Below are 23,005 nucleotides of genomic sequence, written 5' to 3' on the forward strand. Positions count from 1 at the left end.
TATGTACTTTCAAAGCAATGCTATGACCACATTTTCTTAAATTAACATTTATAATTTAAATAATTCAAATTACTTGTGATTTTTAGTTGAACTTAATTCTTTTCTAACTATTTTGACTCCTTAGCCTTCTCATCCAAATCATTACATTTTGACTCCTTAGATGAATCAATCCAAATATAAAGTGCTGATTATTATGAGTGTCTTCATATTATAAATAATTAAAAATATATTTAAGTCATATTTATACCATTTGTTTCTTTTCCTAAAGAGTTATTAACATAGAAAAAGATAAACACAGTCATTTCTACAACCAAAAAAGTGACTTCAGAATTGAGCATAGTATGCTGGAAGAATTGGAAAATAAGTTGATTAACAGCAGAAAAACAGAAAGTAAGTTGAGTTCATGATGAACAAAAATTGTTAAGTGATATATAGTTGCAGTTTTTCCCTGTGCTTTGTATTTGTACATTGACTGTTATATTTTCTATCAAGATACTTTCTACTTAGTAGTGAGTTTGTCTTTTTAGGATATGTATTTATTTTTTCAGGTTACTATTTAGTGATTCTAGCTGGATTATTTTCTGTGTGAATTTCTTCTAATTTAATAGGAAAAAGAGGGTTTTGTTGTTGACAAATTGGTTAATGTTATTAAAATTTCTTAAAATAAACAGAAATTTATTCCTAGGCTGTCTGGTCTAAGCTCATCACCCTGATGTTGTTGTTGACTGAGACCTGGACTAAGAGAACAGCAACAGAGTTAGAATGTGTACCTAATGATAGTATGAAGTGATCAGGCCACATGATCTCGTAAACTTGAGTTTACTGTCTGTGGTATAACACCTACCACTTCTGCTTCAGGGTAACTGTACTGTCCGTCCCATGAGATAATATATGAGAAAGTGCCTTATAGATTGCATAGAAAATGTTTTATTCTTTGATGTGGATATCAATCATTGTTAGTAGTATACTAAATGTTAGCCTTAAAAAAGAATTCTACAAGTATACCTTATTTCATTGTAGAGTACATTTTATATATTAAAATAAAAATACTGCTTAGCATTGCTTAAAGGAAAAATAATGGTTATCAGCTAATTAAGCTTTATAAAATATTGACTTATATAGAGATTATACTGCTTATGGAAATCCCTTATAGCCAATTAAAAGAAATTCTTAATAAGTTTTTATTTCAGAATGTAGCATTGCACTATTTTAAAAAGTTACCTTTTGTCAGGTAGCAGCAAGAATCATTCTCCCTCTTCTGTTTGAATAACAACAGGACCTAATATGAAGACCAAATTTTCAGTTCTCTTTAATTCATAGAGAAATCTAAACATCCCTAGTTTAATATTTCTTAATTTCCCTTAGTTCTTTGTAGACAGCTTAGAGGCTGATCTCTCAGTCATGCCGCCAAGTAGAATGTCTTTATTCTCTGCATTTTAAGTCATTTCATTTTCTCTCTTTTTAAGAAAACTTTATTTTTATCTTTTTATTTCTTTTTCTGCTACATTTTTCCCTCTCTTTATTCACACTTGGTGTTTATCTTATTTAGGAGAGGAAGGAATGCAGTTAGTATAAGGATATAGGAGTTTTCCCCTTCCCCATATTACAGCCCAGAAGTAGAAAATACCTTTTCCTTACCTCAAATATCATGCCACAAATTTAGCCTGTGCTTAAGTAATACTGTACTTAAATGGTTTGCCTATAGAGTGCCAAATGAATAAATAAAAAATCACTTGCCATGTAGTGATGTTACTGCAGCTGATCAAACTGTGGCAAAAACAAAACAACAAAAACCCTTTCCTAATTCTTTAACTTTACTAGAGAAGTTTCTTGACCTGAAGTTCCAGCAGTGAATAGGACCCTATAAAAATACATTGGATAAAGTTTCTGCTTTTCTGGAACACTTGAATTTTAATTAAAATAAGCCAAAGTCATATTTTTGTTTTGGATATTAGCACCAGCTCCAGGCCTACATATAGGTAAATTTTTTAAATTGCTTTTAAGGACTTTCAGACAGAGCTGTTTTGGTGCTTCATGTACAATTGTGAAAATGTTGAAAAAAAATGGAAGGGCATAAATAAAGTACCCAAAGATGATAAAATGACATTACTATTAAATGTATTATACACATATAGATTTGTGAATGTAAATATATGATTTTAGCCTATAGTTTAAATAAAATACTAAAGTAAGATTATTATTTCATAGAGAAAATATGAAGGAGGAATCCAGTCTTTCTGTTGCTGATATTGAACATCTGAAAATGTATTTGAGACCCTCCTCTGTTTTTCAGGCTTATATTGTGGGCCTAACATTTTCAGGCTGGTCCTTTGGATGAGTTTGGCCTCCTGTAGGGCAGATATACTAACTGGCACCTGAACACTTCATCAAGACTGTAACAGTGACGCTATTGAGTATCATGAGCCCCCACCGCTCAGAGGATGTGATTAGATTAAGTTAATTTTCATTAGGAAGTTTGTCAGTATTCATAGAATTAATATTGTTTAGACAGTTTTAATATTTCCAGAAATAGAGTGTAGATCTATTTTCCATAAATTATAACAAGTTAAAAAGAAAAGAAAAATCTATTGAAGAACAAAACCTGGCAAAGCACTAAGCTTCTGATCCATGTATTTAAAACAGTGTCCAATAACTCTGTCTCCACAGAGGTTAAAAAAAAGACTTCTTCTTGGCACATGTTATAGTAGATTTAACCCATTGTGCTTTTAAATATTGGAAGAAAATGAGATATGCTTTTTTTAGAGCAAGGATACTTATTAAAATCTTCAGGCTGTTTTGACACCTTAGTAGTAACCATCTTTTGTTCATTATTTAATTGCTTTTGGCTACCTTTTACTAAGTGAAGATGATTTGTCTCAGGTGTAGAATTCTGATTTGTAACAATGTTTGTCATAGAATTATTTTAAAGTACATACTTCCTCCTTATAGGAGCAAAAATCCAGCAACAATTGGCCAAAATACATAACAATGTGAAGCAGCTTCAGCATCAGTTAAAAGATGTGAAGCCTACGCCTGATTGTAAGTACATTTAGATTTTATATTCTTTCTTATATATTACTGTTTTCTGTTGTTCACTAGAAAAATGTATACTTTTCTAACAAAACCTTTTCTATTTGACATTAATGGAACTAAACCTTACTTTATTGGTTAGGGATTGATAAGGATACGTTGGAGAACTGTACTATCTGATGTTTATGTGGTTTTTTAATCTTTAAAATACTATAAATCCTTACAAATTATGAAGTGGGCAGAACAGATAGATATTAGGGTCATTTATAGGATGGAGAATCTGTGCTATGTAAAAATTCAGATTCAGCTAATGAAAAGGAAAAAAGACTGATTAGGATCCTGATTCTTAGTCTAGGGGTTTTCCCATCATTTGCTTTCTGAAATAATTGCCTTTTAGGGGCATTTCAAATACCTAAAAAAACGGTTAAACAGTATTGGGGCAAATATTTGTCACTTGTAAAAAACAATATTATATCTTTGCTTCTCTACTTATATCAACATTCATTCCTGAGTGATTGAAGCAGTAAAGTGCTCATAATGAATGGACTTAAGAATCAGATGTTGAGTAGAATCTCTGATCTATCAGTTATGTGATTGTGGGCAAGTCATGTGATTTTTCTGAGCTTGCTTCTCCTCAGCTCTGAAATGGAAATAACCATAGGGCCTAACTCATAGGGTTGTTGGGGTGTTGAAGTGAGACAATTCACAAAAAGCACTTGGTACAGTGCTTGTAACATAGTAATAAGCACTAAAAAATAGCAAATTTGAATATTTTATTGTTTTGTTAAATTAATACATGGAATCATAAAAATACTAGAAGAGAACATGGGTATACATTTTCATAGTGGTATTATAGTTTATAAGAATGACAAAGATCAGAAACCATAAAGAAAAACAAAGATCAGAAACCATGGCACTCTCCCACCCTGGAGATCCCCTGAGGCTCTGCTCTACCCAACTTACAGGCCCACCCAAGCTGTTAGCAGTGGCTTTTCCATATGAAGGGCTGGTCTTAGCTTCTGCTTCACAACTTCCTAAATCCTCTCAAACAAGCAACAGCTGGCCTCAGTGAGAGCACTAGCAGCAGCCAGCTGAGGTTCACAGCTAGACTTCTGGGAATCTCCAAGTCCAGCACAAGTAGCAGCCATCTTAGATTGCTTTATAGCTTAGGCTGGGTGGTCCCAGGACAGAACACAGGTGGGGCTTGACCTTGGCTGTCACCTCCTGGGACACTCCAGAGCCTGCAAACCCATTAGACAGCTACAGACTACCTCTGAGCGCCATGACCAGTGCCTGCACAGTTGCAAGAGTAAAGCAGGTAGTTTCCTACAAGGGAACAACAATTAGACTGCCATCAGATTACTCAACAGAAGCATTTCAGGCCAGAAGGAAGTGACATGAAATATTCAAGGTGATGAAAAGCGAGGACCTAACCCTGGCTGGTGTGGCTCAGTGGATTGAGTGCCAGCCTGTGAACCAAAGGGTCACTGGTTCGATTCCCAGTCAAGGCGCATGCCTGGGTTGCAGGCCAGGTCACCAGTAGAGAATGTGCAAGAAGCAACCACATATTGATGTTTTTCTCCTTCTCTTTCTCCCTCTCTTCCCCTCACTCTAAAAATAAATAAGTAAAATCTTTAAAGTAAAAGAAAAGAAAAGCAAGGACATGTACAACCAAAGACACTTTACTCAGCAAGGCTATCATTTAAAATCGAAGGAGAAATACGGAGCTTCCCAGACAAGAAAAAGCTAAAGGAGCTTGTTAACACCAAATTAGTACTGCAACAAATGGTAAAGTACTTGCTTGAAGGAGAAGGAGAAAAAGAGAAAGAAAAAGAAAAACAGAGGAAAACAGTCTAACATTAAAGTGGCACTACATATATATCTATCAATAATCACCTTAAATGTAAATGGCTTAAATGCCCCAACTAAAAGAAATAGGGTAGCCAAATGGATAAGAAAACAAGACCCATATATATGCTGCTTCTAAGAGACCCATCACAGATGAAAAAGATAACACAGACTAAAGGTAAAGGGATGGAAAAAGATGTTTCATGCAAATGGAAAAGAAAAAAAAGCTAGGGTAGCAGTACTTATATCTGACAAAATAGACTTTAAAAACCAAGACTATGGTAAGAGACAAAGAAGGACACTACATAATGATAATGGGAACAATCCAACAAGAGGGTATAACCCTAGTAAATATTTATGCACCCAACATAGGAGCACCTATATTTACCTATATATGTAAATCAGTTCTTGATGGACATAAAGGGAGAAATCAACAGAAATACAATCATAGTCAATGTTTTTAACACACCCATTGACTTCAATGGATAGACCTTCCAGGCAGAAAATCAACAAGGAGACAGCGGTCTTAAATGACGCACTAGATCAAATATATTTAATTGCTATTTTCAGAGCATTTCACCCCAAAGCAGCAGAATATACATACAAGTATATTGCAAGTGCACATGGAATGTTCTCTAGCATAGAACACATTAGGACACAAAACAAGTCTCAATAAATTTAAGAATATTGAAATCATGTCAAGCATTTTTCTCTGACTACAACACTATGAAACTAGAAATCAATTACAAGAACACTGAAAAACACACACAAGATATGACAACTAAATATTAATAATATTAAACAATGAATGGGTCAACAACAAGATCAAGGAAGAAATCAAAAGATAACCTTGAAACATGAAAATGAGGACACAACAATCCAAAATCTGTGGAACACTGGAAAGCAATCCTAAGAGAGAAATTCATAGCATTACAGACCTATCTCAAAAAACAAGAAAAAGCTCAAATAAACAACTTAACTTCACATTTAAAGGAACTTGAAAAAGAATAACAAACAAAGCCCAAAGTGAGTACAAGGAAGGAAATAGTAAAGATCAGAGCAGAGATAAATGAAATAGAGTCTAAAAAAACAATACAAAAGATCAGTGAATCCAAGAGCTGGTTCTTTGAAAAGATAATAGACAAACCTTTAACCAGACTCATCAAGAAAAAACCAGAGAGGACCCAAATAAATAAAATCAGATGTGAAAGAGGAGAAATAACAACTGACACCAAGAAATACAAAGGATTGTAAAAAAAATATTATGAATAATTATATTCCAACAAACTGGGCAACCTGGATAAAATGGATAAATTCCTAGAAACATACCATCTTCCCAAACTAAACAGGGAGAATCAGAGAATCTGAATAGACAGATTATACCTAGTGAAATTGAAGCAGTAATTTAAAAAAACACCCAAAAATAAAAGCACTGGATCAGAGGGCTTCACAGGTGAATTTTACAGTACATTCTGATAAGAACTAACATGTCTCCTTCTCAAACTATTTCATAAAATTCATGAAGAGGGAAGGCTTCCAAGCTCATTTTATGAGGTCAGAATTATAGTTCTAAAACCAGATAAAGACACTACAAAAAAAGAAAATATAGGCCAATAACCCTTATGCATATAGATGCCAAAATCCTCAACAAAATACTAGTAAACCAAATACAGCAATGCATCAAAAAGACCATACACCATAATCAAGTGGGATTTATTCTGGGAACATTCACAATCAATAAATGTGATTCACCACATAAACAAAAGGAAGAGTAAAAACCACATGATCATATTAATAGATGCAGAAAAAGCATATGGTAAAATCCAGCACCCATTTATGAAACAAAAAACTCTCAGCAAAGTGGAAATAGAGGAGACAAACCTAAACATAGTAAAGGCCATATATGACAAACTCACTGCCAGCATTAGACTCAATGGGCAGAAACTACAAGTGTTCCCCTTAAGATCGGGAACAAGATAGGGATGCCCACTTTCACCTCTCTTATTCAACATAGTACTGGAAGTCCTAGTTACAGCAGTCAGACAAGGAAAAGAAATAAAAGACATCCAAATTGGAAAGGAAGAAGTAAAACTGTCTGTATTTGCAGATGTGATAATGTACATAGAGAACCCCAAGGACTCCACCAAGAAACTATTAGAAATGATAAATGAATTCAGCAAAGTAGAAGGATACAAAATTAATATCTGGAAATTAGTTGCATTTTTATATGCCAATAATGAACTAACAGAAAGGGAAATTAAGAAAACAATCCCATTCAAAATTGCTTCTAAAAGAATAAAATACCTAGGAATGAACCTAACCAAGGATGTAGAAGACCTATACATGGAAAATTATAAGGCACTGATGAAAGAAATTGAGGAAGATACAAGTAAGTAGAAGCACATACCATGTTCACGGATGATAGGAAGAATTAACATCATTTAAAGTCCATACTACCCAAAACAACCTATAGATTCCACACAATTTCTATCAAGAGTCCAGTGTCATATTTCATAGAACTAGAACAAATATTTCAAAAATTTATATGGAACCACAAAAGGCCCCGCATAGCAACAATGATTCTGAGAAAGAAGAACAAAGTTGGAAGAATCACGCTACCTAATATCAAACAATACTATAATGCAGCAGTCCCCAACCTTTTTGTGAGGGACCAGTTTGGGGATGGGGGCACAGGAGGTGGAGCTCAGGTGAGCTTTACTTGCTCACCCGCTGTGGACTGAGGGGGGACAACAGGTGCAGAGCTCAGGTGAGCTTCACTCGCTTGCCCTCTGTGGAAGGCTAGGGGAGGAGACAGGTGGCAGAGCTCAGGCAAGCTTCGCTTGCAGTTAGATTTCTAACAGGCTGTGGACCGGGGACCCCTTCTATAAGGCCAGAGTAATCAAAACAGCATGGAACTGGCATAAAAATAGATACAGATCAATGGAACAGAATAGAGAGGTCAGAAGTAAGCCCATACCTTTATAGTCAGTTAAAATTCGACAGGAATCATGTACATACAAATGGGCTAAAGATAGTTTATTCAATAAGCATTGTTGGATAAGTTGGACAAGTATAACAGAAAAATGAAACTAGACCGTCTTCTTATACATAAGAATAAATTCAAAATGGATCAAAGACTTAAATGTTAGAATCAAAATCATAAAAATCCTGGGAGAAAACATAGGCAGCAACATCTCAGACTCTGCTCATAGCAGTTTTTTATTGGATATATCTCTCCAGGCAAGGGAAACAAAAGAAAAAATGAACAAATGGGACTACATCAGGCTAAGAATTTTTTGCACAGCAAAGGAGCCTGTCAGCAAAATAAAAGGACAAGCCACAGGTTGGGAGCACATATTCATCAATAAACCTGATAAGGGGTTAATATCCAAAATTTACAAAGTAATTACAAAACTCAACACCACAAAAACAAAAAACCCAATTACAAAACAGGCAAAGGAACTGAATAGACATGTCTTCAAAGAGGTCATACAGATGGCCAATAGACATAAAGATTCTCTCAGTCATGAGAGAATTAAAACCACAGTGAGATACCATCTCATATCTCTCAGAATGACTATCATCAATAAATCAAGAAATAATAAGTGCTGGTGAGGATGTGGAGAAAGGGGAACACTTTTGCTCTGTTGGTGAGAATGCGGATTGGTGCAGCCCCTGTGGAAAGCAGTATGAAGAGTGTACCTCAAAAAATTAAAAATGTATCTGCCTTTTGACCCAGTGACCCCACTCCTGGGAATATATCTGAAGGAACAGAAAACATTAATTCAAAAGAATATAAGCACCCCTATGTTCATTGCAGCATTATTTACAATCGCCAAGATATGAAAGCAGCCCTAGTGTCCCTCAATAGATGAGTGAATAAAATAACTCTGGGACATTTACACAATGGAATACTCCTCAGCCATAAAAAAGAATTAAACTTTACTCTTTGTGACAGTATGGATGGACCTGGATAACATTATGCTGAGTGAAATAAGCCAGTCAGGGAAAGACAAATACCATATGATTTTATTCATATGTAGAATCTAATGAAAAAGCAGAACTAACTAGGAAAATGGGGACTGGCTCATAGAAGGAGAACAGATGACAGCTATTGGGGAAGGGGAGGTTATGGGGTGGAGGGACTGAGCAAAAAGGGAAAAGGACTCATGGACATGGACACCAGTGGGTGATTGCTGGGGGGAGGCAGGTATAATGGGAGTAAATGATAGTGGAAAAAATACAATAAAGATTAAATTAAAAAATAAAATAAACATTTTTGTAAATAATAATGATATTTAATGATATGTATACATTGGAAAAATATGTAATAAAAATTAGAGTCATAAAAATTAGCTTTTTAAGAGCACATTTTTCTTGTTCTTTACGCTAAGAAATGTTTTTAAATTAGGGGAACATTCCATTTTTTCCTAATATTCTTAGTAATTCTGAAATGATATAATTTAATTTTTTTTTTACAGTTGTTGAAAAGCTAAGAGAAATGATGGAAGAAATTGAAAATGCAATTAACACTTTTAAGGAAGAGCAGAGATTGATGTATGTTTTAAACACATTTTAATATAAAATTACTGACCTATATATATTCCCAATAAATCTCCACTAGGTTGTTATATGTAAATCATTTTATTGTTATGTTTAATATTAGTTTTATGCAAACACAGTGTAATACCATTCTTCTTTTGTTTTAGGTTTTAGATTGCTTTTTGTGTTTAAAGTGAATCCCAGATATGAATTTGAAAGATTGTTTTATTCTCTGAGGAAACTCAAGACTTAGATTTCTAAATGTAAATAATGTTAAGTGGAGAAGATGATGTAAAAAGAGCAATAATTTAAATAAGAGGAAAGACAAAGGGTTAATATGGATTGGTTTGTATCTTATTACTCAACTTTATTTTTGAAATTTTAGATATGAAGAGCTTATTAAAGAAGAGAAAACAACTAACAATGAGTTGAGCGCCATATCAAGAAAAATTGACACATGGGCTTTGGGTAGTTCAGAAACAGAGGAAGCTTTCAGGGCAATGCCAAGCAAAGTTCCTGTAGACAAAATAACACCAAGTACTCTTCCAGAAGAAGTGGTAGATTTTGAAAAATTCCTTCAGCAAACAGGGGGGCGACAAGGGGGCTGGGATGATTTTGATCATCAGAACTTTGTAAAAGTGAGAAACAAACATAAAGGGAAGCCAACATTTATGGGAGAAGTTCTAGAACACCTTCCTGGAAGATCACAGGATGAAGTTCAACAGCATGAGAAATGGTATCAGAAATTTCTGGCCCTAGAGGAAAGGAAGAAAGAGGTAATAATAATTATGAAAGCCAATGTTTGTTGTATATTTCTGTGTTCTATGTACTGTGCTGAATTTTTTAATGTTTATGAACTTGACAAGTCTATGAGGCATACTGCGGCTTCTAATCCCCCCTCCCCCATCTTATAGAAGGTGAAACAGGCATTGAGAAGTTAAGTAAGTTTACTTAATTAATGGAACTATGGTTTGACTTTCTCAAAGCTAAACATTTCTACCCCCAAAAATAGTACAGTGGGCCAGAAAACTTCTGATTGTGGGCAAAGCCCTGTATGTCCACCAGAAATGTGGGGAATCCAGATCTGCTCAGGCTTTGGATAAAGGCATCTTATCAGCAAAGGCCGCATGGTTTTCAATGAAAAATACAGAGGCAGTAGAAAAAGTTCTTTGACTCTTAAAAGTTTCTTTGAGGTTTAGAACTTCAGCCTCGTTGCTTATTTGAAAAGACTCAAAATTTTGACTACCCTAGAGAAAAGAAGCAAATCTCTAAAAAGTTCCATTTTCACAAAAATATTCTTCTGGCTTTAGTTTAGTTAGGACTTCCCAACCTCGGCACAGTTGACTCTTTGGGCTAGGTAATTCTTTGCTGTGACCACTGACATGTGCCTTGTAGGATGATTGGCAACATTCCTGGACTTCCATCCTTTAGATGCTAGTAACACCCCCTTAGTTGTGATTATCAAAAATGTCTCCAGACATTGCCAAATGTCCCTAGAGGGCAAAAATTGCCCCTCATTGAGAACCATGGGTTTAGATACTTGGAAGTCTGAGTCACACTTTTTTGTAGACTTCAGCTATTATAAACCTCAACTCATTTGATGTAACAACAAAAGTATGACTATTCAACAGATCACATACCTAGGGAGCATTAAAGAAATATTGATTCCATGTGTAGTCTAATTTTTTAGAGAAAATAGCTGGGGTTTATTGTTTTATCTATCCTAAATCAGTTAAATGTAGGCAGATTGAAATTTGGGACTTTAAAAACTCAAAATAACAAGCTATTAGGAATTATTTGTGCTTTTTTCCTGGATACTAAAAACATGGGGTCCCTGGACCAGCAAAGTGGTCCATGAACTAGCAAAATCAGCATCACCTGGGAACTTGTTAGAACTTACCAAGCCCCAGCCATAGATGTAATCCAAACTCTGGGGATGGGGCCAAGGAATCAGTGTTTTAACAAGTCCTCTAGGTTATTCTGTTAAAGGCTAAAGTTTGAGAAAAAACTCTCTAAGGAAAAAGAACAGACACGGTGCCTCATGTAATAAAAGTAAAGCACCTTGAGTCTAGCTTACTCTTGTTCCCAACCACTGCTTTCTGATATTTGGTGATTGAACGTAGGGGTGAGGTAGGAGGGGCTCTGAAAACGGAGGTGCCACTTACTGAAGTAGGGCATGTTGGAGGAGAAGGAAATTTGAAGGAAAGTATCAGAAATATAGTTTTAAATCTACTCAGTTTAAGATACCAAGTAGGAGATTTACCATTTTTATCTTCATTTGCGTAAATAAAGATACTTGTTTATAGACATGGCCTGAATTTTCCCTGATATTGCTGTGGACTGGCACATTGAGTGGCAAGCACTGTACTAGATGGCATTTGGTATTACTTTAATTATGTATGATTCCTATCACATTGCCTTGTATAGAGTACATATGCAATTAGGATTAATTGAGTGAATGAATGATACACCATGAAGGATGAGGGAACAGTTTCCTGACTTGAAAACAAAGAAGTTTAGTGAATGTCTCCTTTATGGCATAGAGAAGGCTGCTAGGATTTTAAATAATCCTCACATACCCTATGTAATTTAAGCTAATTTGTTGTTTTTGTTTTTGTTTTTCACTTACAAAGTACTACATGCCAGGCACTGATTCATTTAATCTTCACAATATCCCTGTTTGAGCGGTACTACCTACCGCTCAAAAAAAAAGTGGCACTTTCACAGATTTTGGAGCAAAATGAAGACAGACTACCTCAGTGACTCATCCAAGGTCACATCTAGTAAATGGCAAAGCCGTGATTTGGTCCTGAGCATCCTGGCTTCAGAGCCCATGCTCTCGACCATGCCACTTTTAATTCCTCTTCTGATAGTTGAACTAAGAAGGGTCACTCAGAAAGGATTCTAAGCTTAGGAGGATTTGGAAGCATGAGTGAGGTGATCAGAGGAAAAGGGTGTTTCCTATGAACACAAACAAATGAGGTGCAGTCCTTATGTACCTGGTGATTAAGAGAGGACAAGGAAGGGCAAAAGAATTAATAATTATTCAGTGTTTTAAGACACACATTAATTTTTTAAAACAAGTAGAAAAATTAAACTGGTTAAAAACAACAACAAAAAGCACTTGGAAATCTAAGACTATAGATCCTTCAATCAATATTCTTTCTAGAAAGATGGACTTGAGATTGTATTTTAAAGTGCTGTTATTAAGAATATTTTTGCTCTGTTTTCTTAATTAGTCTATTCAGAATTGGAAAGCTAAAAAACAGCAAAAAAAAGAGCAAATTTTCAAGTTAAAGGAAAAGGCAGAGAACATACCTGTGCTTTTTCATAACAAACAAGAAGGTAATCAAAAGCAAAAAGAAGAACAAAGAAAGAAGAAACTGGCGGTGGAAGCTTGGAAAAAACAAAAAAGTATAGAAATGTCAATGAAATATGCTTCCCAGTTAAAAGAAGAGGAAGAGAAAGAGAAAAGGCAGCAGAAAGAGCGTCAGCGCCAGTTTAAACTAAAATTACTACTAGAAAATTACACCCAGCAGAAGAAAGAACAGGAAGAATTTTTAAGACTTGAAAAGGAGAAAAGAGAAAAAACAGAAAAAGCAGAAAAAAGGAAAATTGCTGCTGATGAAATTTCCAGATTTCAAGAAAGAGTGAGTAAATTTGTTTCCTAAACAATTTGCAATGCTGCATATAGAGGTATTGTTTCTAGATTCAGTTCAGGAAAAATTGAGTACTTCTTATATGTTAGGCTGGAACCTACCAAAATGAATAAGCCATGCTCCCTCATTTCAAGTAGATTATAGTCTAGTGGGAAAGATAGATGTGCAAGTAGATTTCTATATAATGTGGTAAATAGTATGGTGATTGAGTTGTGGACAGGGAATTTTAGAAGGTGGATATGCAGGGAGGGAAGCTTACCATAGCTATTAGTATTAGAGAGAAGTGATACTTGAGTTGAGTCTTGAAGGAGAAGAAAGGAGTCTAACAGTGGTTTGTGGGGGAAGCCAGTTCTGAAGGCATCAAGTGGAAGATGGGAACAAGCAGGAGACAAGGCTGGAAAGGTAGCCAAGGCCAGGTCATGGATGTATTTTCTTTGCCAAACTGGGGGGCTTTGCCAAACTCTGCGGTGCTTTTCCCCACAGGCGATTTCCTTATTTGTTTGCTATCTTCCACCATAATAGAAGCTCCACAAAGGCAGGGGTTTTGTCCTTTTATTCATTCCTGTACACTGTACATTTGCAGGTACTCAATACATACTTAAAGGAAACAAGGTTATTGCTGAGGGGTGGCATCATAAGTGATTGTAAACATATATATACAAGAAAAATGCTAATCAGACAAAGAGATTATAATTTTATCAGACAAAAGTGGAATTCAGTCCAAAGAGTATTGAAAAGACAACGAAGTTTACTTTAAAATGAAAAAAGGTAGAAATGAAACATAGCTATTATAAATATAACTGTTATAAAATGTTATATGCATCAAAATACATAGCAACAATACTCGTAAAGCAAAACACAAGGATAGTACAAAAAATAGAAACATTATTAGTGGGATTTCTTTTAGTCTATTAAAAAAAACTCCCTAAATAACAAAATACCTCTTTCCCCATAAAAAGCAAGCAGGCCACATAATAAAAGATGTGGAAAAAAGAAAATCTGTGAAACAAAAAATATGAGAGATCTAAAAACCAGACATATCTGTATTGATAAGTGAAAAGTACATTTAATTCTCCTATTAAAAGGAGTTTTAGATTGAGCCATAAAGTAAGAGACATCAAAAAGAAAGTGATTCCAAAAGGATATGTGTGTATTATATTTATATTCAAAGAAAGTAATGCTTTATTCCTGTTGGAAAAGGTCAATATTGAAGGAATGTTAATATTTAAGGTGATTTAATTTTACTTCCAAGCAACTAAACTTTGAAACAAATTCTAGTTCTTTTCTTTTCTTTTTTTAAAGATTTTATGTATTTATTTTTAGAGAGAGAAGGGAGGGAAACATTGATCCATTGCCTATCGCAGGACCCTAACCCGGGACCTGGCCTGAAACCCAGGCATGTGCCCCAACTGGGAATCGAACCTGTGACCTCAGTTTGCAGGATAATGCCCAACCTGCTGAGCCACACCAGCCAGGGCTTTTATTTCCCTAATATTGTCTTTTTTTGTTGGTATATGATTTTTAGGATTTACATAAGCTTGAATTGAAAATTCTTGATAGACAGACAAAGGAAGATGAACAGGCAGAAAAACAAAGAAGACTGGCAAAATTAAAAGAAAAGGTACTCTGTATTGAGATTAATTTATTTTTATTGTTGTTATCCTAATTCCTTGATTTGTAAGGAGAAAAACATCCATTTTCTTTATATTCAGCTTTATTTCTATATCATCTTTAAAATTTATACTTATTTACATAACTATAGAGTAGTACAATTTAAGCAACTATTTTTTTAATTCTACCATTTCATACTATAAGCTCTCATTTTCTTTTATCCTAAATTAATCCTCTCTTTCTATTCTGTTCTTCATTGTTTCTGTATAAGCCTCTATTTAGACCAATGTCAGCTATGAGCATTGCTTAATTTCAGTGGTGATACTCAGAGCTAAAGATGTTGGTGATGCTCATGGATAAAACAAAGAACTTACTAGTCGTTATTTATCCTAAATTTATTGTCTGGTTATGCCACTGGTTATCACACTTTGCTGTATTATATTTCTGTCATAATAGATATAGAATAAATAATTGAACTAGAAAAATTATACAAAAGTAACAGTTTATTAATAGATTGATGTAATCCAGATTTTATTTTAGTTATATGAGCACAAATAAAAGTTTGCTGAAGAGGTTATTAACGATTTTATTTTTTAGTTAATATTAAATACATTTCTTAACGTTGATGTCTTAGTAAGATCCTTTCTATGGATCGTACTCAAAAGTACAAACAATATTTCAGATAAATTAACTGGCATTCATTTTACTGTTCATTACAGGTTGAAAACAATGTTAGCAGAGATCCCTCTAGGCTTTACAAACCTACCAAAGGTTGGGAAGAACGGACTAAAAAGATAGGACCAACAGGCTCTGGGCCACTTCTACATATCCCACACAGGTAAAAAGGAATTAGAATGGGTGTTCACTTCATAATATAAGCATGTAATAACTGCATGCTTATATGTTATGCAATTTCTGTATGTATATTATAGTTTATAGGAAAAAGTTAATAAAACAAATCTATATACGTTTTTAAAAGTTAACATTTATTCAGCACAACTCACTCAGTAGGTGGCCCACATCTACTCGGATGCATACTTTTTGCTTCTTTCACAGCAATGCCCGTACCCTGGCCTCTTTCTTTTTCTGTACCTGAATAAAAAACTTGCTTAATAAAAAGATAAAATAAAAGTTAACGTTTAATCAGTTAGGATTTTAAAAAAATTTTTTCCATGTATTTATAATTTCTCTTCTCTTCTTCTCCTTAGGGCTATTCCAACCTGGAGACAAGGAGTTTAGAAAAGAATATGAGATAATGAAATTGGTGTTCAGTTGATGAGAATGTTAGCATATTCTGCTATAACAGGACAGAGTGCTAACCGTGTTTTTTAAATATCACTAGCCCAGACAGACTGATTATTGTAAATTGACAGTCATTAAATTCCAAGTGGTATTGTCATTAGTATTTCCTGTTTATACTAAGAGGGCATTTAATGTGTATGTTGGCCTATTATTGATGTAAACGTTTTTTGAATGAGTTTATGTTACAAACAGTATTTCATTTAAAATACTCAGAACATTTCAAAGGTATTTTGTTTTTGTCATCGCACAGCAAAATAAACTGGGACAATCACAGAGTGACATTTTTTAAACCAAAATTTTGTAACATTTATATTTTGGAGGTAACCTTGAGTAACAAAAATGTAAGGTTTTTTTTATTTGTTTGAGTTTTGAAATGTTAGTACTTTTTCTAAGTTTAACAAAGTGGTAGTTTGTCAGTTACTAAATTTTTGTGTAATAAATATTTTGTATTTGTTTGAAGCATGCTTTGTTTTATATAAAAAATATTAATTTTTAAAATATGCCGCATACGTCACATCTCACATCTACTCTGTTATTCGTATCATTGATAAAAATCTTTGGGTTTCCTTTAGCTTTTCCAAATTTCCCTCCTGCCTTTCTGGACTTTACACATTTATAAAATCTTTGTGTCTTCCACATCTTCCTGGCTGATTCAGTTTTCTGCTTCTGTTTGCCTCAATATATTTGGTCAAAAGAGTTAATTTTAAAATTTCCAAACTCTTGTACATGACAATATAATATAACAATTTAACTCAGCTTTTCATATTATAAAATCTTAGCTACTAAATTTAATTAGTTCTCATCTTATAGGAAACTTATATGAATAATAAACTTATTAGGAAACATTTTTTATGACTTTTAAGAGTATCTTTTATTATAACTTGATATATTTAAGTCAAATGACTCAGAAATTTACAATGAGTAGTGGTCAAAACCTTTTCTTATTTTACACTTACTATCCAAAGTAGATATAACTTCCAAAGGAAACTGAATTCTAGTTATAGTTATTGGTGCAAAATAGAATTAATTTAAGATATCCTTAATCAGGAATGCCTATTTTATAGTACTCATTTTCCATGACTTTTTAAAATGATTTGAGGCAGCTTAGAAATAAAATAGAACAGGACAAGGGAATTTAAAAACAGAATTGAACAACCAGAATATACAGAAAAATACAGGTTTTTATGTGTTGCTTACTAATGTGTTGCTTTGTTTTGCACACAAATGCAGCTTTCAGTTTTGTGCATCTAAGGTAAGCATACTGGGCAAATGTGATTCTTACGGGGTTTTTTTGTTTATTTTTATTTCGTTTTTTAATAAAAGGTATGGAAGTTTGTTTGAAGAGAACCGTCCTAATAGAATCTAAAATGAGATATTTGTTACATGGATGCTTTCTATAGACTATGTAGAATAAACATAAATGTCTTCAGTTGCAAGCTCATAGATGTTAAACATTTCTTATACTGGTTTTAAAAGTATATTAAGACATGTAGAAAAACAGTAAAAATATTATAAAGCACCTATAATTCTACCACTTCACAATAACTTTTCCAAGAGTATACCTACATACAGTGTGGTTAATTCATTTGTAACTTGTAATGAGTACTGAGCAAGCAATGAGTGATGAAGCATTTTCTCTTACTGGGCAGCGTTGTGGCTCATACAAATTCTAGCAAGTGCAGTGAGCCCCAAGCAAGTGCCAAGTGCTGAAACTTTTTTCTCATCTAAATGGGACGAGTACAGGGTTTGATGAGTTCTGAAGCTGATGAGTACTGAGGTATGGCTGTATTTTTAAATAGCTACAGTAATAGAGTACATTTTAGTCATTATACTGTAGGCAGTTAACATTATGTTACACATTTTCCTATCTTTATGTATAATTCAAACTATCACTTAATGTCTAAATAAGATTCCATTAAATGGGTGCTCTTTCATTCCCATACTTTGAAGACTTGAGCTATTTACACTTCTTAGCTAATAATGCAGAGTAGCATTTATTGTAGGAGTTAGATTCTGTCATACACATGTCAAAAACCTTGTATTATCAAAGTCACCCATGAAAAGCCTTTTATTTACATAGGAGGGTATTATATTATTTCTCAATGAATCCACTGTAGAAATATTTCCTCCAGATTTGGATCAGATTGCTGGTTCTTGAGGTGAGAATCAGATGATATTTGGCTTCCCTTTAAGGGCCAAGTTGAATGGGATTGTCTTTCCAAGCACATGTAGAGTGTGCATAATTGATTCTATTTATATATAGTAAGTTAAATGCATGTGATATGACTCTATTTTGAACATCCTCAGACATTTGCTTGTGTGCGTGCGCACGCACGTGTGTGAGTGAAAGAGATCTTAATTTTAATAATGTATTGAAAACAACTCTAGATTGGGCATACCTGAAGGGCAAGGATTATGGCCTCCATACTTGTAAGGAAGCACCGACAACAGCCCTCTGCTTATACCCAGCCATTTGATAATGCAGTATTTGTTAAGACATACACAGGAAAAACTGTGAATAAAATAAGTAGTACCTAAAGTTATATAAGGCACTTTGGATTGTTGAGTAAGTATAACTACAGTCCACATGGTACATTTTTTAAGAAATACATTTTCTAACAAAGCTATTAATGAAAAGTATACCCAGACTTCTATTAGTTCGATTGATTATTTAAAAGAAAACAAAACAAAACAACTAGTTTAGGCCTGATCCTTGGGTGGATTTTTTTCCCCCTCAAGGTTTCCTTTTGAAGTTTGATAGGAAACATGGCTGAAGTAACTTACATCGCTCTTTTTGAAAAAATAGCTAGAAACATGTTATTTTTTTTTCTTTTTTTTTTTAGTCTATGCGCAGTTGGAGAACATGTGGAGCTTGCTGTTGGAAATTGCTAAAAACTGTGATGCTGGAGTCAAAACATTCACTCAAGAGTGCAATCTTAAAGTCGTAAAAGAAAACTGATAGAAGTCACACGTGCGAATATATGTATGTAGTGCACTTGGATACATTTTAAAGTGATTTCTGATACTCCAGAGAGGACTGGGAACGACTCAATTTTTATAATGTCAATAATTATTTAATAAACATTTATCCCCATAGCTTGATTTGTAGGTTTAGTTTCCGTATCCATTCAGGTTAAAACCGTGGCCTGCCCAAAGTGAGTGTTGGAAAATTGATACCGAGTCATTCCTGCTTTTATATATACCATATCCTCACTTTCTTTAGGGCCTTGATCTAAAACTATTGACATTGTGCTTCCTCTCAAATACCGAAAGAGTATAAAAGTTTGGGTCGTGCGTTGCCTAAGAAAAAATCCGCGCGGTAGAGTGCTACGTGCGACTTCTCGCGGACTGTGTACAGTCATTTCACCCAATTCACCTCTAGGGGTTCCTTAGTGCCGCTCGCCAATTCCTTCCGGGTCACGGCTAGGCGTCGCTTCCGTAGCAGTATGGCGACCACGGAGGACGAGCGGCAGGTTGGGGACTGTGAAGGAGAGCGGCTGGATTTCCTGCGGGATCGGCACGTGCGGTTCTTCCAGCGCTGCCTCCAGGTTTTGCCGGAGCGCTATTCGTCGCTTGAGACGAGCAGGTAACTGGTGACCACAGTTAATAGGTCCGGCCCGAGACCGCGGGCCTCAGCGGAAAGGAGCCCTGGAGCCCGACGGCTAACTAGGCGTCCGCAAGGGTCTGCGCCGCCGCCCACCTGGTACTGCTGGGTGCCTCCGCTCTCCCCTGGGCCTGTGGTCGGTCACTCACTTTCCTCTGAGCTACGGCGAGAGGGTGTGGGAGCTGTAAGTCTAGGGCTTTTGGAATAACCAGTTTCCGCCTTTTTCACTTAACATTTTTCATGTCAACTTTGAGCTCCCTCTTTACTTCGTCTTTCCGGCCTCATTACTTTCGAGAATAAAAGGAAAAAAAAGCGTTTGTTATCGTATTTTAAATAAACAGCGTCTCCTGTGTTTCCTTTTCTAATTCATTGACCCCCCCCTTTTATTTAATTGGTAATATTGGTTAATAACATGATACAGGTATCACATGTACAAAATAATTCGGTATCTGCATACGTATTGCGTGCTTATCACTGAAAGTATGTTTTCTTCCGTTACTGTCCATTGGGTTCATTAACTCGTACCTGGGCGACTGAAATTAATTGTAGTGTGTTTAATGTGTAGGAGCAGAAGAGATCCTCTAGGGTTTGAATAGAAATTAACTTTCCAGGAACTATAAATCTATAGAAGAAGATTGGCAAAGGAGGTGCAAAGTTGCGTGAAGCAGCCTGGTAAAGTATACTTGCAATAGCCTTGTAAGTTGGAGGTGGCTGAGGAGTGTGATCTGGCAGAAGCTAAGAAACTATGAATTAGAGTAAAAGTCTGGGGATGAGCAGAACCAAAGGAGGAGGCGACCTCTGCATTGCTGTGTTTTAAAGTGAGGCTCCAAAAGCTGCATGGGACTGGGTGGGAAGAAAGAGCAGATTGTTTTTAGCTCTAATATCTCTCCACGTTTTTCGAACTCGTAGTCTCTGGTGTATTTTGAACACTGAGACTGGGTGTGTTTTGGAGGTTTTATAGATTCCTTCTGCATACTTGTTCAAGAAATATTTATTATCTTAGGTGCTGGAGTACAGCTGACCAAGACAAGCAGTTTCAATAGAGTTCTATGCTATGTTAGTATAGGGTTAATGGGAGCATATAGGAAGGGCAGGTACCTAATCTTGATTTCTTTAGAGATGCCGTTTCTAATCACCCTTTGCAAAAGACACTGAAATTATATATTTATTGGTTTACTTCTTAATGTCTTTTTTCCCACACTGAATTGTAAACTTAATGAAGTTTACAGGGTCTTTGTTTATCTTGTTTATTTTTGTAACACTAGGGTTGCCCTGTCCAGTACAGTAGCCACTAGCCACAATTGGCTATTTAAATTAAAATTAATTAAATTAAAAATTCAGTTATATTTGCAGTAGCCACCGCAGTACAACTGCTCTGTTACCACATTGATCAGTGGCTTTTTTTTAATATTTCAATATTTCTGTCATCTCGGAAAGTCCTATTGGACAGCATTGTACTGGGACATTAAACAGAATTTAGCATATTAAGTAAATATTTGTTGAATAATGTGATCTGAACGCTGAAAGATAAAAAAAATTCCTGTTTTAAAGAAAAGAGTAAAGCATTATTTATATGCGTTTCTCTGTCCATAGGTATTGATTGACTAGCACAGTCCATGCCTCGACTTAAGATTTCCATTTATATAATGTCATTAAGCAATATTACCTCAATAAATTTAAGAAAAAGAGTTCCAGAATTGTATGATGTAGGATGTTAAGAAATATTTTAATAAATCACATTTATATTTTATTGGGATTAATTTTATGTGAATTCACAGCATTTGGATTTAAAAAATCTTCCTATTGTGATTGTTGATCTTTGCTTGTAGCTATTATAGGTCTGTGGTTGCATTTTCAAAATGCAGATGTGTTTGGTCTATTCTTTAAAATTTCAGCACGGACAAAAACCATATAGACTAATGCATGTTGGCAGTAAACTGTGTAGACCTGGTCACAGCATAAGTAAAACAGCAAAATTGTTTGAACTAATATAATAATTGACTTAATAACAGTACTATAATTTTAGGATCGCTGCCAGGCATTATATATTAAATAATAGATATATCGTGTTACTTTACATTAGTGAAGAGATATCATGTCTTTTTTATGCCTCATATTTGTCACTTGAGTAGAGCTTTTTAAAATCATTTTTGGTTTCTTATGGCTCAATTAATAGCACATTTAAGATAATCTGTACATATCAGTTTTTGTACTGATTTTTTAAAGTCAGAGTTTCAGTGTCCTGATTTACAGTCTTTATTTTCCTTAGTTTAGCATAAAGTTCTCTTGTGGTGTATGTGATTCATAACTGACTTTAAAATACTTGTGAGGAAGCTCCAACCCTTTAAGCTAAGGTGATTGGTCACAAAATTTCTACTAATACTAGAGTTTTATGATAAAACAGTGGGTTGACAAAGACACAGTTCTTACCCAGTACTGCAGTTCAATTCCACAGTCATTTATTGAGTGCCTGCTCTGTGCCTGGGTATGGGGATATGGTATTGAACCAGTGATTCAGGTGTTCTGTATTCATTCCTTTTTACTGATAGATATGAAACAGTTGATTCTTAAGAAGGCTAATATTGGACCTAGACATTTAGGTACTTATTTTCTGATCCACCATTTTGGCAAAATTATTTCATTTCCCTGTTTCCTTTAGTCTGACAAATAGGAATAATTTTTACTTTTCTAACAGTGGCTTTCTGAAAATTCAAGTGTGTGTTGCCTGTTGTTTCACTTGAGGTTTTTCTTTATTAGCTTTGAAAAGTGGTAGTTACTAGTTACCTCAAGGAAATATTAAACCTTGGGTTGTGAGCTTTGTCAATTAACAAGTTTGTTGTGGGTGGTTTAGAGAGGTTTTTTCCCCCACTATGTGTTATTGTTGTCATTTGTATTTAGTTAAGAGGAATCAGAGTAGGCTTTTTTTATTATTATTATTAATTGAGGAGCAAAATACCGAGCATTTTCTATTATGTTAGTTTTACAGATTCAGCTGTTCTAGGAGAAGGGTTTAGATAGTTTTTATTTTACAAGACATTCACAATCTATGTTATCTTTCTGCCTCTGAGTCTTTCCATATTCCCCTGTGTATCCTGTGTTGCAACTGTGGCTGCCAAGCATCTTGAAGCTTTTCTGTCTTTTTCATTTCCTCCCTTACCTGAAGAGTATCACAGTCTAGCAGTGTATCCCTCAAAGTATGGTGATGGTGGGAGGCTCTTAATCAGTGCTATCAGGGTACTTAAAAAAAAATGCAGGTACTTGGGCCTGTCCTCAGATTTGCATTGGACATTGTGTGGACCTGGGAGTCTAAATTATTGCAAGCATCCCAGGTGGTTCTGGTGTGCACTAAAGACAAATTGTTTGCCTGATAGAAGAAACAAATACACAGGTTACAGTGGTGCTGCCCAGC

General features: G+C 34.9%; 2 protein-coding genes across 2 annotated transcripts in view; both read left to right on the plus strand.

The window, feature by feature from the left end:
- The window catches only part of CCDC112 (coiled-coil domain containing 112), a 31,026-nt gene extending 14,543 nt beyond the window's left edge, over positions 1-16,483 (plus strand). Inside the window, exons 3-10 of the mRNA XM_054589947.1 lie at positions 269-390; positions 2,950-3,039; positions 9,360-9,435; positions 9,806-10,196; positions 12,660-13,070; positions 14,605-14,700; positions 15,410-15,528; positions 15,899-16,483. Coding sequence (XP_054445922.1) covers positions 269-390; positions 2,950-3,039; positions 9,360-9,435; positions 9,806-10,196; positions 12,660-13,070; positions 14,605-14,700; positions 15,410-15,528; positions 15,899-15,929 — 1,336 coding nt within the window. The 3' untranslated portion in view covers positions 15,930-16,483. The remainder of the gene's footprint in view (positions 1-268; positions 391-2,949; positions 3,040-9,359; positions 9,436-9,805; positions 10,197-12,659; positions 13,071-14,604; positions 14,701-15,409; positions 15,529-15,898) is intronic.
- Positions 16,484-19,423: 2,940 nt separating this feature from the next.
- Positions 19,424-23,005, plus strand: part of PGGT1B (protein geranylgeranyltransferase type I subunit beta) — a 56,438-nt gene continuing 52,856 nt past the window's right edge. The window contains exon 1 of the mRNA XM_054589948.1: positions 19,424-19,578. Coding sequence (XP_054445923.1) covers positions 19,439-19,578 — 140 coding nt within the window. The 5' untranslated portion in view covers positions 19,424-19,438. The remainder of the gene's footprint in view (positions 19,579-23,005) is intronic.

Source organism: Pteronotus mesoamericanus, unplaced genomic scaffold (assembly GCF_021234165.1).
Source record: "Pteronotus mesoamericanus isolate MK-2021 breed Mesoamerican mustached bat unplaced genomic scaffold, CSHL_Meso_final scaffold_167, whole genome shotgun sequence".
NCBI lineage: Eukaryota > Metazoa > Chordata > Mammalia > Chiroptera > Mormoopidae > Pteronotus > Pteronotus mesoamericanus.